Source organism: Chlamydotis macqueenii, chromosome 14, assembly GCF_036417535.1.
Source record: "Chlamydotis macqueenii isolate bChlMac1 chromosome 14, bChlMac1.mat, whole genome shotgun sequence".
NCBI classification, from domain to species: domain Eukaryota; kingdom Metazoa; phylum Chordata; class Aves; order Otidiformes; family Otididae; genus Chlamydotis; species Chlamydotis macqueenii.
In genome coordinates this window covers 9,949,749-9,964,290 of record NC_141569.1, presented here as the reverse complement: position 1 = coordinate 9,964,290, position 14,542 = coordinate 9,949,749, and the positions used below count along the sequence as shown (strand labels likewise).

Here is a 14,542-nt window from a genome sequence, read left to right as displayed (position 1 = left end):
GCCATAAAGAAAAATACAATAAAAACCCAAGATCAAACAAAAAAAAACCCACCCTAATGAAAATATCACAATAATTAATCGTGAAAAATATAATTCTGAATTTCTCAGTTAAATATAAAAATAAGGATTCACGGATATTTGCCACTCTATGCCAAAAAAGTGGCCAGGGCCGAACTGAGAAGTGCCCACGATTAGAAGAAAAACTTGATTTCAGAGTAGTCTATTTTAGTTTTTCCCAGTCTAATCAGTTAAAGCCACCAAAATAGTTCAGAAGTTTCAGTATCTGCTACAAAGCCACCAATAACTTTCATGCAAATAGGCAGATGCAAATAAAAGCCAACAGATTCAAGAGAGCTTGCAGCAACGTTTCTCTCTACTATGTCCACATCCAGTGCACAGACATCACTTCATTTTTACTTCTGTAATTCTCAACACCAGAGCAGTCTAAAGTCCAGCACTGGCATTCGCTAATGAAGCTAAGCCTCCCTGCTAACTGGATCACACAACATGTGGGAAACCTTCTGGCTCATAATCACCATTCAAGATGACCCAGGCTTACAGTTTAATCTAATTACAATTTTAACCATCCACAGATGCTGCAAGTACGCAGGTGACACTGGGTCTTAAAAGCTCGAGGGGGAAATACCCTTTCAGCTCCAGCAACAAGCCTCAAAAATCCCCAGTCAAATAGGTATGAAGCTCCTTTGCTGACACAAGTTCTAAGAAATCAGAGGGAGAGGCAACAAGGAGAAATCTGTTTCTCTTTTGCAGCCAAATAGGTTTTAAAAAATAAGAAAGAACCAGGTCTTCCAGAAATACAAACTGCTTTAGTAGTTCTGTAGGAGGGCTGGTGTCTCGTGACATGCATTGAACAAATCTGTACTGAAGGCTGCAATCTGGAAGCTGAAAACCTGGTTCCATACCAACATCACAGCAGGACAGTAGAGATTAGTGCAAACGGAATGCTTTGAAAAATGAAAAGCATTAGGTAAGTACTAAGTAATAGTAAAACCCTAAAGATACTTGGGATAGAATAATTATTATTCACTTGAAATTACTGTGAAATATTATTTTACTTATAACTTAAACGCATTTTGTATTAGCAAAGGGAACTATTGATAAACCAAGAAAACAGAAGTCCTACAGAAAAGAAAAAGTACAGTACAAAAAAGTACAAGTAACAAAACAAGCTACTTCCATATCTGATACCAACCAGACTCTGACCCATGGAGACAACTTCCAAGAAACATGTTCAAGCACTTTGGGTTCTTCAGTCTGGCCAAATATGAACCCATAAGTCTAGGAGATAGGAATAAGATTTAGTCACATGGACAGAAATGCCTGCTTTGACTTTTAGTTGGTGAAGAATAGGGACTTTTTTGGTCATGGGCTGTTTTCATTACTTGTCATTTGTGCCTCTATCTTCTCCAGATGAGACTATGGCAAACTATTCCTCTTAGAGCTATTTTGTGTGGACACAGAGCTTGAGTCCCAAACTTCTAGTTGGTCTACTACACCCCTCTCTACAAATGATGTTAGCTGTCAATGTTCTGCCACTCTGAAATATCAAAAATAAAAGCTCTAAGTGAGGGGAGGATACAACAAAAAAAAAAAAGAACTTGCCTTCCCAAATGCCCTAGTAGAGCAGTCAGGGACAGTGATTTCTTCATTAGCAACACAGACCTGTGAAGTCTGTAGCCTCCAGAAGAACACAATGCCTTTCCACTTGGAAACTCTGAATTTTATACTCTAGAAGATATGTCGGGGCAATTTTAAAAGTTTCTTAACAATCCAACCCTCTAATCATACATAGGCAGAACAGCCACTTTAAAGTGTGTGCTAAAGACAGGGTGCCAAACTGCACCTGGCAAAGAGAACATCCAGTTGAAATCTCTGAAAGAAACCTTGCACTTTACATTATGAAAAACATCACCTCTTCATTCAGAAACTGACTACAGGTGGTAACCTTATTTCTCTAAGAGTATTGGATTGTATGTTCTATAGTTGTCAGGAAGCAACTGCACGTTTTTTTAATGTATGCATCATACTTTACCTACAACAGTAAAATTTTCCAACCTCAACAGATTTTGTTCCACTGACTGCACAATGAACAAAAACCACAACAGCTAAAAGACAGTCTCTAACCTTTGCAAAAATTTTAGTCCTGAATTCTGTTCATGCTTCTAAAACAGGAAAGTGGTTTGTTGCGTGTGACAATAGTTTCTCTGTACCATCAAATATAAAGTTCTTGCTATCAACAGCAGTCTTTTAAAAATTCATCTGTGCAGAAAAGCTGAACTCCAGTAAGCTTACATTATTTGAGAAGGTGCTTTGAAGCGTCTATTTCTAATCCTCCAATCTGAATGACAAAGACGTTATTTGCAATTGTGAATCTTTAAAATGCAGATCTGAACTTGTGCCTCTATGTTTTTGTAACTCATTAACACAAATTCTGCAACTCAGCCTTTACTTGTTCCATTCCAAAGTGAAGCACTAGGGCTGTCTCTTAAGATGATTACTCCTGGTGAGCCAGTGTTTCCACGCGCACATTCTGAGACCCAACAAAAATTACATTTTCACAGACATCTGAAATAACATTTTCTTTATCTGCTATCACAAAGTGAAAACCACAACCCAGGATCTCTTATTGTTCATGTATTGTACAAGTCTGAAAATAGACGGCAATGGAATTTGCAGCTGGCAGAATGTCTCCAAAGCTGAGAAGAATTTTTCTACCAAATTTTACACAAAAGCAGAAACTGGGCTCTGGGCCCCAGATCCCACATGATCCAGCAGATGCTGTTTTCAGCTTCAGCAAGTTTTCATTCAGAAGCAACTGCCTCCATGTTCAATAGTGCCTCATGGATCACATACAAGATCCTGTTAGCCTGTATAAATGAGAGGCCTGATTTAGAATTACAGCAAATACAAAGTGCACAACTTTTGTTTGGGAGAACTAAAAAACTGCAGTATCACCATTTCCCCCTGTCATCTCAAAGGGGTGCAAATGTATGGTTCACGATGGTCCTATATGAGAAGCATCAAGCAACAACTGTATCTCTCAATTCCCAAAAATGTATGCATTTTTTATTGTAATCTAATGCTCCAATAAAACCGACATGAGAAAACTCATCTGTGCACCTTGGTCATGGCATCTATGAGTTTAGAAAGCTACAAATCTTTGGTTCAGGAAGGGCTGAAAAAGAAAATGAACCCACAGTTGCTATTTCAGTTCCATTTGAGTCAAAGGGGTCTTTTTAGCTTCTGTTTTGGTATCTGAAACTGACTGCTATGGCCCACGGGATGCAGGCACCTCGCAGTAAGGCCAAATCCCACAACTCACACCTGCTCAAAACGCCAGAACCAAGGCTGGAGGTGTCGACGTTGTTTCCCAGCCATTAGAGCCATGGTGCCCGGCTTCACTCGCAGGCAGCCCCACCGTAACGAGCGACCTCCTAAAGCTGCTGTGGGTGCCCGGGGACCTGCGGGAGGAGAAGGGGCCCAGCACCTTCACCCCAACACCTGCTGCAGGGCCCTGTCACCCCCCGAGGCCCCGCTGCTCCACCCCTCCTTCCCGGGGGAGCCCCAAACTCCACACACCTTCCTTTTGCTTTGCACAACAGCGTTATATAAGAACAGCCGCTCGCTTGGCAGAGCCTCCCAGCTTCCCACATCCCTTCCCTGCCCAGACCTACTTCCATCCATCCCTCCCTCCCTCGGGTTTCACCTCACCCACAGCCGGCCACGGGCCCGGCCCTCGCCTCGCCCTTGCGAGGCGGCCTCACATCCACGGGTGCTCCCGGCCAGGAGGCGCCCACCGCCGCCCGCGCTGCCCGCCCCGGGGCCGGGGGAGGCCGGGTGGGGAGCGGCGGCCCCGCCGAGGGGCGGGCGAGGCCGGTGGCCGCGGTGGGGCGGGCGGCTCGCCCGGCCGCACTCACCTCCTGAAGTCAAAGGGCATGTTGGTAGCGGGCGCCGGGCAGGCTGCGGGCCCCGCCGCCCCCGGCCCCGGCTCTCACCTCGCTGCCGCCGGCTGCAAGGGGCAGGAAGTGACGGGTCCCGCCGCCGCGCAGCACCAGCCCATTGGGCGGCTGGAGCCGGCCGCTGCTTCCGCCGCCGGGTTACGGGCATCGGCGGGAGCTGTGGCCCCCAGGGCGGCGGGGCTGGGGGCTGCGGCCGGACCCCGCTTCTCGCCTGCCCCGCCGCGCCCCAGCCAGCCTCCCCGGCAGCACCCCGGGGACCGCTGAGCTCCTCAGGGCCCCACCGCCCCCCATGGCCGCAGGGGTCCCCTCAGCACCCCGCCGCTCTGAGGGGCTCCCTCGATGCCCACAACCATAGTGGTCCCCCGATGCCCTGCCACCATAGTGGTCCCCCCAGCCGACCCCCTCGGTGCCCACAGCACCCCAAAGGCCACACCGCGGGCCCCCGTCAGCACCTGTCCGGACCCTGGCAGCACCTTCCTCCCCACAGCCGCAGGGCTCCAGGCCTCCGGCGCTGCCCGGAGATGCTGGTGCCCGGCAGAGCAGGCTCGGGCCTGTGCGGCTGGCTGGCCGCGGTCGCTGCCCGCCATAGCAAGGCGCGTTGTCCTCCACGCTCTCCTGAGCTGCCTGCGGACACGGGCTGCGTCAGCCGGCCCAGCGGGACTGTCCGGGCCTGCAGGCCGGAGCGTGGCCGTGTTTCAGGTTTTGTCAGGCATCTCTTGCATTCTCAGCGTGGCAATCGTAACAGCTTATGTTTGCAGTGTAGTCTTTTCTCTGTTTGCAGACAGAGCCAAGCCACAGTGACAGGCTGGGGAAAGCCTCACTCTTCAAAGTGCCCGTAAAGGAAGGAGGAGCACCGCTGCACAGCTGAGGCTCGCACCGCCACACAGCCCTCCTGGCAGAGGATGAACTCCTTTGGTGCCAGCATGGCTTTTTCACTTGCTCTTGAAAACCTTTCTATAGATTTATTGGAGGCCAAATAAATAAAATAAGAAAAAGCTCCCCATTCTTTAGGTGAGACGTCTCCCCAGGCTTGCTGTTTTGTCTGACGTACTGCAGCTTCTGTCAGACCGCATCCCCGCCGAGGTTAATGCAGTGCACATGGCTAATCCCGCACTGCTCCATACGCCACCTCGGGTCCTTCCCTTAATAATGTCACCAGCTAATAGCATCAGTCAGGGACTTTTTGCTGCAGGTAAAGTGTGACCACTGCTATATTAAGGAGTGAAGTGCCACTCACATACAGTGCGCCTTAGATTACAGTGCAGGAACAGAGTACAAGTACTCTTGCCTTTTAAGTCTAAGTGCAGGGCAAGAGAAAGAGGGAAATTACAGCAATCTAAATATGCTGTGTGCAACATACTGCTTTTCTAACTGATTCTGCAGCTTTCTTCCTCTTCCTCCTGCTGTGATCATCTCTGTACTTGGAGATTGACATCTTTCCATTTTTTCCTCTCACCCAGAAACCAGGCCCATACCTGGATAAAAAGAGAAATTCAGATTGAAACAAGCAGAGAAGATACTGAAGAATCGCAGCTGTTAATCAATGCCATCGTCTTTCAAAGCAAGAGATACTAATTCATCCTGGGAATATTCAAAACTGAACTGGAGGAATCCCGGGGACAAAATAACAAGGCACCATCCCTCAGAAGCCCCCAGGGAATAGATAAAAATACCTAATTGGTTTTTTTTGATCGCAGACATTAAATTATCCAACTGCATTGTGCAAGCATATTCAGCAGATTGCTAACTGATCAGCCATGAAATCCTGCTGCACTTTGCATTGTGCTCCAGAACTGAACAACCCACTGAAATTAATGAGACAATTCTCATCTCTGATGAGGTCAAACCAATTACATAGGCATAGCCGGCGGCTACTATCTGTAGTGGAAAAAAACCAAAACAAAACAGTGCCTATCAAGTTAGAGTTACACAACCAAGTGCTCCTCTAGGCTCCTGGCAAGGCCGATATCATTAGCTATTATTAACTGTCTTGTGCGAAGGCATCGACTCTCTTAAGAGCCAAGAGAGTGCTGAAGTGGTTACAAAAGCACTTCACTTGCACGATAAAGAAATCTTGAGCTAGCCTTGAAGAGTCGTTGCTTTTGCAGGCTCAAGAACACAACACAGTAAGAGCTCGCATTGGGAAGATTTTATTTGCGACTAAAAGGTCAAACTTTGAAGAAAGTAATGGGCACAGACCAGCGCCAGGACAGCTTTCCAATTGGGTCCAGTTCACTTACATCCTTGCCAAAGGAAGAAGAAGTTAATGCCCTGAGATAAGACCCTCGTCACAATGTTGTTTAATTACATAAGGCTTCTATTGAGCCTGAGATAAGAACAGGAATTTGTCAGCAGTCCAGCTGGGTGCGGCTGCTTAGATCATGTTGTGTATTAGAAGGGGAACTAAGAGCACGGGTTTATTCAAGGTGGTTGTCACACCATTAGAACTAGAATGAGTACACTGATACTGACAACTGATTTAAAAGTTAGCTCTCTTTTTCATGTAAGCAGTAAAGTAACATTTTCCTGACAACAGTAGGCTTTAAACTATCTATTATTTCTCTCAAAATTGCATTAGGAACATTGAGCCAAACTGCTACTCTGAAATCAGTAAGTAAATATTTTCAGAACTCTTTTATCAATCAAGAAACTGAAGCAGAGGGATGAATTGACTCATCTAAGACTACAGAATAAGATCAACCTCAACTCTAAAATTAGCAAACAAATCCATTCCTAATTCTGTGTTCGTAATTCTTCTTGCAAAAAAAAAAAAATTTTCCTCATTCCAGTTCACTTTCTTATAGATAAATCAGATCAGGGATAACTTTATCTGGATTCCTAACTAATGCCTCACAGCAACAAAACTGGTACTTCCTTCCTATTAAAAAAAAAATTGCCCAAAAAGTGCTTTATTTGAATCATCTCCCTGGATATTTACTCCATAAATTAATTGTTTCTCCAGATTTCCTAGATATTTCTAATTTCTAGATGATATGCTATTCTTTACTTTTAACTTCACGTTAATACAGTTTATGTTAATCTTTGATAATTATGATTATCTCTATTTTGTAATGTCAAAAGTTCCTCTTTCCCAAAAACAGTGTAACCTCAATCCTTGCCCCATTCAGCACAGGTTTGGATAAAATAACATCCTGTAACACTCATGTATGATTTCCTCTTTTGTTTTGTTTGTGATTCCTTACACACGTCTGGGTTTTGTGTTAGCCTGTGGCTCTCGCACTGGAAATGTGTTCTGAGTGCTGTGACTGGGTCATGAGCAGCATTGTTTGCTAAAGGTAAAGCTGGGTACATACAGTCATCGTTTAGGTCAGTTAGGTTTCGTTCATCAACTGGGAATGTGCAGTGACTGTTAAGGAAGGTGCAGTGCTTATTCACTTCTGTCCCTTCTGCTACTGAGGTGTGTTTGCTCCCAGCTGAAGTGTAGCTCTTTCTTTGGGTGTCGTGTAGCTGGGTACGCACCACGAGATTTTACCCTTGTGCGTTTATTCACAGGATATGTTTGCAGCACTTGTGTCAGGGTGGGTTGGGGGTTGAAGCGAGCGCATTGCTTTGCAGGGCGTGTTTACTTGATTACGTGTTGTATTCTGTAGGGTGTGTCACTGACTGCATGAAGCATTAAACACAACTGCCGTTCAGGAAAAGGAAAAAATATTTTAGAGAATGAAGAGAAAATGTTATAAGGCATTTAAAAATATAAATAACAGTATGTGAGGAAGTCTTTCTGAAGGAACAGGATGCGCATGTAGGTGAAGAATTCAGATACAAGTGCTGTGCTAAGTATAATCAGTAATGAAAGCTCAGCCCTTCCTCTTAGGATTTTCGTAAGCAACGTGTTGACAGTGCTTTCCAAATACCAGGGAACAAAAAAGCAAGCTCTAAGTCTTGTTGCAGTGTAGTATGTCTTTATCATTATCACATGTGTTATGCTGTCCACTTATTACTGGGAGACTGGACGTTAAATGGACAGTGGAATAAGTTAATATCTACTCAATTTACTACATAAGGTCCTTCTTTGTTGAGTATCTGAGCTTTTTCCTTAAGAAGACACAATAACCACCTCTCTTCTTCCTGCTCAACATGCAGAAGAAATAAACCGATTATTTGATAGATCACGGGGCTGGCTACAGCAGCCATGCATATGTTTGAGTACGGAGAAGGGGTCTCTGCAGCCACGCAGCCTCTTCCTTGTCCTGTGACAGTGGGCAAGCACATCATTGGGCAACACTAAGGGGAATCTACGCTCTTAAAGTCCCTAGAAAATTTACCCTGTTTTTAATATGGTTTCTCTTTGCTTTGCTTTTGGGTGCCAGGAACGTACAATGAGAAAGTCACAGTGAGCAGAACAATTTTGTATCTGGTTTCTTCTTCCACTGTGGAAATGAACTCTGCCAAGAAGTTTCAGCTCCTGTCACAGGCTTAGTTCATGCTTTCACAGCATCCCTGTATTGATTAGTGTTTTGTGTAGTTCAGGAGACTGCAAACACATGAAAGGTCATGGCCAAAGGGACGCACACGTTAACAGTTAACCAGAGCAAAGTCTTGTCATAGAGGACTTTGAACACTAAAGCAGAGGGCCAAATCTCAAAGAGATTTGGGATTAGCAGCAAAGAAGAGTTCAAGATTAGCATCTGATTCTCAAAGGGGGAATGCTCCGTAGTGAGTTAAATGTCCACGTTCCCTGTACGCTGGAGAGGAATAGTTATGAACCTAAGGACTTGAAGTGCCCTTAGCTAGTACACTGAGTGGCGAGATGTCTGCGTCAGGCAGTAGGAAATACTTAGGAGAAGGGAACATCTGAATATCTCACTGTGAAACTCTGATACAGGACCAAAAATTATTCGCTTATGGGTTTAAGTAACACATTTGGCATGGACACCTGAATCAGTCTTCTCAGTGGAACTATGCCTGGGAGGTGAGCCACCCGCTCTGCTTTAAATACTCACCAGGCGCTGAAGAGCACCGGCCTGGAAGCTGGCTCTGAACCTTTGAACAGGGAGTGCTGTGAGAAACTTTAGGGTGATCAGGGGAAGGGAGGAAAATGTGCTCTGCTCAACTTCTGAAAGCTGAGCCATGGTGTAACTAGAAGCACAAAATTTCTTGTGTCAGAGAAGGGTGCGTGGTTAGGGCTCTTATCTGGGAAACGGTGGCAGTATTGGAACTGTGATACTGGTGTGTGGGAGTCTATGGTTTACTAATGTTAATACTTATAAGCACATAAGCACTTCTGAGAGTTCCCTTCTGCCTTGTACTTTGAGTCCTGCTCAGTCACAGCATGCCTAGGAAATTGGGTACTAAAAACCTTACTGGCACAAACCATACCTGATTTCTGGATGGACTTAGGCAAGAAGGAGCTGACAGCATTCAGCCCACCCAGAGCAGCGGGGCTGCTAGGCACAAAAAGGCACCAGACCTTTTGGCGCCTGAAGAAGCTTTCACCAGAAACTGTAGGCACTTAGAGCATCTGACGTAGCCGAGGAGGGGAAGCAGAGCTTTCCTGGGTTGCTCTCATGAGCACAGGCGCCAGCAGTCTGCATAAGTTGCACTTTGGTGCCTGAGTGCTATTTTGGATCTCTCCCAGAGACCTTGCACCGGCATGCTCTCGGTAGGGAGTCGGTGCGAAAGCTCGGCAGGGGCTGGGGATGCTAAGTACCTGGCTTGCTGCATCAAGAATGACCTTCTCAGAATGGGTAGCTTCTTCCTAGGTATGAGCTGTGGAAGCCAGCTCAGGCATCCAAATGCAAGGTCAGGCTGTGCTCAGATCTCTGTCTAGCAGGAGAGAATGCTATCCTGTGGCCAGCAATACATGGAAACTGGCATTTTTCAACAGAATCAGTATGTAAGGATTCAATAGCACTGGGTCGTCACAAATGCCCTCAGGCAGTAAACAAGTTAACCAAACCAAAACCTTGACAAGGAGGAATTTTTCAAAGAAGATGCTGGAAGCTTTGTTAGAAGACTTGCCAAATCCTACTGCAGCAATCTGTGGGCAGCCCATCATGCTGCTGCAGCTTAGCAGGTTCTCACCCATCATTTGACCCACTGGAACCAGCCGTGTGCGTGAGATGTTGAATAGCACTTCGCTGACTGACTTTTGGCATCCTCATCTGTGCTGCCTTATCAGCTTTCTCAGTGGTTTCCTCTAGATATTGTGTAGCGTTCAGGGAGTTGAGTAAGCCCAGTGGGACATTTCAGACAGGAGATACATACTCTTTTTTCATCTTTTTCATAGTAAGGATGTGGATTTTTAATTGTTTCTTCTGTGATTTGGTAGCAGGCTGCCTCTTCTGCAAATGACGCCTTGTGTTTTCATCATTCTCACTTGGTCACTTGGCAGTCCTATGATGGTCAGTGGGCTGGGGAGGTTTTCTCAGTGCTAAAGAATCTATTGCAGAAGTCAAGGCGTGGCTAGAGAAAATCCTTTAAAAAGAAGTTTTATTAACCCTCTAACGAATGAAGCCAGAGGTCACTGTCTCTGCCCTTGCGTTGGTTTCACCTGGAGCCTCTGGACTCAGCATTTCTGAAGTATCATTGTTAGGGTTTGGCTTTTCAGTATCTGACCTCTGATTTGGAGTGGATTTAATTTTGGGTGGTCAACTTCAGATGACTTGTGATCTGATCTAGCATCTATCCTTGTTGCTGACTTCAGCGATCCGCCGTTTGGCCAAACAGAGACTCCAAATTGGTGATTATCTCAAAGTGTTGGCTCTAGCATATATGAGATGGAGATGAAGAGTGAGAGTGCTGTAAATACACAGAACACGCAAAGAAGCATGGAAAGGTATGAAAGAATGAAGAGAGAAACTGCCTGAGAAGTAAATGTCCAGCAGAAAGGAATTGGGAAGAAATGAGAGCAGATATGTAGGCAGACTTGTACAGGAGCTTAGAGGTGAGGATAAGAAGCTTCAGCCTATGGCAGAAGCTAAGAGGAGATGCATCTGGGGAGCTGATTCATCGCAAAGTTCAAGGGAAAGGTCCCTTTCAAATGACAGTGTGCATAATCTGAAATCACTAAACTGAAGTGACATGAATAAAGCAACAGATAAACACTTACCAAAAACTCCCCCTGCCTTTAGAGCAAGCCAGGCTAGCAGACTCCAGACTTCAGCTTCACCAAAGGAGATCCCTTTCACTCTGTCTCTTATGAGGCCACTGCATGGTTTCTTGCTCAAGCTCCTCACAGAAGAAGAGCAAAATATCGCCTTCCTCTTGCCGTCATGATAAGCCTGCAGTGGAGTTATCCGGGGTTTATTTTAATTGGAGTTTTAAACTTTTTTCCTGGCACTTTAAAGTTTATGAACGGAAAGGATCAGTCTGACTCAGAGACTGGGCTATTTCCAAACATTAATCTTAGCTGCCATATGTTAATGTAGTTTGGCTCTGCAGCATCCTATGGTGTAAAGTAAGATGTCTGTACCCTTTCATCTCTGGTGTCAGAGGCTACTAAAGGGAATATGTCAGAGACATGGGCAAATTGTGATTGCTTGATGTGCAATCTACAGGCCTTTGATGAAGTTCTATGAGTAAGACATGGCCTGGAAAACATTCATATTCTTTTCTCTTGTTTTATCATTCTGCAATATTGGTTGTCAAAACTAAAATGTCCAGGGCAATTCTTTGGCTTGTGCTGACTCTGAAATCTGTATACAGGTTTTGGTTATCACAGTATTGAGCCCAAGATAATAAACCTTGGTGCATTAGGTCAGGTTCAGTGGTACAATATTTAGCCCCTTCCCTTTCAGTTGGCTGAGTATGAGTATGAGTATGACAAACACATAAACAAAGATGACTGTCAAGTTCATCATTAATTTTCCAGCACTGAAACATAAGTCCCTCATCATTTGTATTTCACTTTCTTCCATTCTCTCTCCCAAATGTTTCCATTCTACGGTAACTATTTTCAAATTTTATCCAGTCTTTGAGGGTGTACACTCAAAGTATTTGGTGTTTCCCTGCCCCTTCCTCGACTTCTTACGCACTCTGTTCCCTGAAATCGTCATGGGAACAAACCTATGCAAAAAAAAAGAGAGAAATTTCCAATTCTACTTATTCAATGGAATTTCCCTGCTGCCCTTTTTCCATATCAGTGGATGTTTTTTTGCTAGTGACAGTAGTGTGAACAGCGTCAAGAAGATTAAAACCTCATTACAAGGGTATTTGCAAAGGCTAACATTAGCCTAATGAAACTAATTTTCCTAGATTCCTTCTCAAGCCTATGTGCAGGGAAAGGTTTCCTCCACAGGCAGTTCAGAGCGGTAACCTCATTCCATGGATAGCATAGGGTTGAGATTAACTCCTTGAGCGTAAAACTTAACAGCTTAAAAAGATTGGAATCCATTCTCTTTTCTTAAGGGTGAGTCACAGCAGACATGTACTGAGTCATGCTGTTGTAGATGTGTTGGCCTTTTGTGCTGACATGGGGAAAGATGTTCTCTGTTGGGTAACCACTGGTTTATTGTACAGGACAACATCCCTCAGTTGTCTTCCTAGCTCTGCAGCCAATTTTCTAAGCAGTTCTGAGTGCACAGCCCTCTGGCCTTACACTTTCCACATGGGAAATTATGTAAGTCATTATGTTAATTAGTATAAGGCTTTTCTCCAGCAGGACAGAGATTTGATGGACAACTGATGGACATTCAACTATAGCTAGCAAAGGCTTAAATCTGAGACATTGGCTTGTGATAAAGTGTGTTAACAATTAATGAATAGCTCCCTTCCACTCCATGAGAAGCTAGACACACAAGTTTCCCACACTGCAGGGAAATTTCATGGGCACATTTTACATTTTTCTACTTCCCCACTGCAGGTGCTGAAACAGCCAGGCGGACGTTTGTGAGCATATGACTGATGAACGGTACAGTACGTTCACTTGCCGTCCGTTGACTCGTCAGAGTGACAAGTTGGAGCCGTAGAACACAGAGATGACTCATGATTTGAGCTTTATGTAAATGAGGAACCTCTTCAGTTGCGTCCTGTTGTGCCAATGAGGCCACGTAAGGTTCACGTCAGTGACGTTGCATTCCCACGTCCCCTCTGTCTTTGAAGCTGGGCAGGGAAATGGGGTAAGATAGATGAGGTTCCCCCATAGAGGTCAATAGGTCAAAACTTATAGTGAATCTGAATGTGAAACCCCTGGAACATCAGGCTGAAGATTCCTTCCCAGCAGCAATGCCTGGAGAAAGTTTTCTATTTCTTTTTTCTGTCAGTTGCAAAAGTGACTCTTGTCACTGACTGTAAATTTTGAGGGGGAGCCGGAAAAGAGGGAAGTAGGGAATTTAAGCGAAGCATTCTCTCCCTGAGAATTAATCACTTTTAGTAAGATTTATGGGTCATCTGTCACATAGCTAATAAACTTATTTAGCTTATCCAAAGCACAAGAAAAAGTCCTGCTGCTAAGTGGCGTAATACTGCATGCCCTCTCCTAACGGCCTCGTGTAGGCAGCGTATCCTAGGCAAGAGCAACGAGGAGGGGTGGAAGTGTGAAAACGCAGTGCCATTGAATTGTGTCTATCCAAAGCCATAGATAATATTATTCCAGGTGGAGGGCCAAGTTCTCTGACTCACCACACAAAAATCATGCTGACGTTTACTGAAGACAATAGAATTAATGTAATATAAAACTAATATGAGAGAGAAGAATGCCAGTCTCCAAAACGTGGACCTCCTTAGCTGTCTTATTTCTAGGGTGCCATGACTCGTGTATGTATATTGCTAGCAGACATAGCATAGCCCAACTACTGCAGATGACTGCAGAGAGCCCAAAGGCATGAAAAAGTCGACCAACTAGAAAGGCTTTGTCTTGCATTAGATATGTTTAAAATCAGAAGGAAGATTTCATTTACTCCAGTGGGAGTTTTGCTTGAGTAAGGACTTAGGAGCTGAAATAAGAGATGAAAAGAAATCTACCTTGCTAGCCCAGAGCTCACAGAAGAGTGACTCCCTTTATTTACTCTATGTAATTCTGTTCAGACACAAGTAACTTCCCTCAAATAATTTCAGAGCCCGTATCACTTTTTCTCAGTATTCAGCATGTTTGTTCTTATGTATGATTCTGTTCCTTTATCTGTAGATATTATCTGACTGAAACACTCTGCAAAATTCTTCTCATCCATTACAGTCATCCTAATTTGATAATGTTCAGTACATTTAGTTTATTTACCTTTGTCTCGTTTTTTCCTTCTCTAATTGATTCAGACATCCATCTGTGGCAACCAGTCCTACCTATTTTAACCCTCCTCTGGCTAGTATTGCACCCACCGAATTAATGTGTGCTTTGACTTCCAGAGAAGTCTGCAATGAACTTCCCAGACAGGTGATGAGTTGATTCAACTCTCATTTCTCACTGAGTGTAAAGGTCAGTCTTATGATGCTGAGAGTTCCTCCATGAGCTAAGTCCTTCATATATTTTTGTTCTTTTCATCGCCTGTTCTCCCCTCTGTCCCACAACGTGATGGCTGATAATTACACTCTTTTCAAAGGTTTATCTCCTGGTCCATTGAAGGTAGGACTTCTTCTCTCAGCAGAAGGCTGACTCATAACATATG

At 44.6% G+C, this 14,542-nt stretch overlaps 1 protein-coding gene across 1 annotated transcript in view; it reads right to left on the bottom strand.

Moving 5' to 3' along the window:
* ERGIC1 (endoplasmic reticulum-golgi intermediate compartment 1) overlaps positions 1-4,061 on the bottom strand; it is a 62,376-nt gene extending 58,315 nt beyond the window's left edge. The window contains exon 1 of the mRNA XM_086758874.1: positions 3,939-4,061. Within this exon, the coding sequence (XP_086615000.1) occupies positions 3,939-3,958 (20 nt within the window). The 5' untranslated portion in view covers positions 3,959-4,061. The remainder of the gene's footprint in view (positions 1-3,938) is intronic.
* Positions 4,062-14,542: the final 10,481 nt, after the last annotated feature.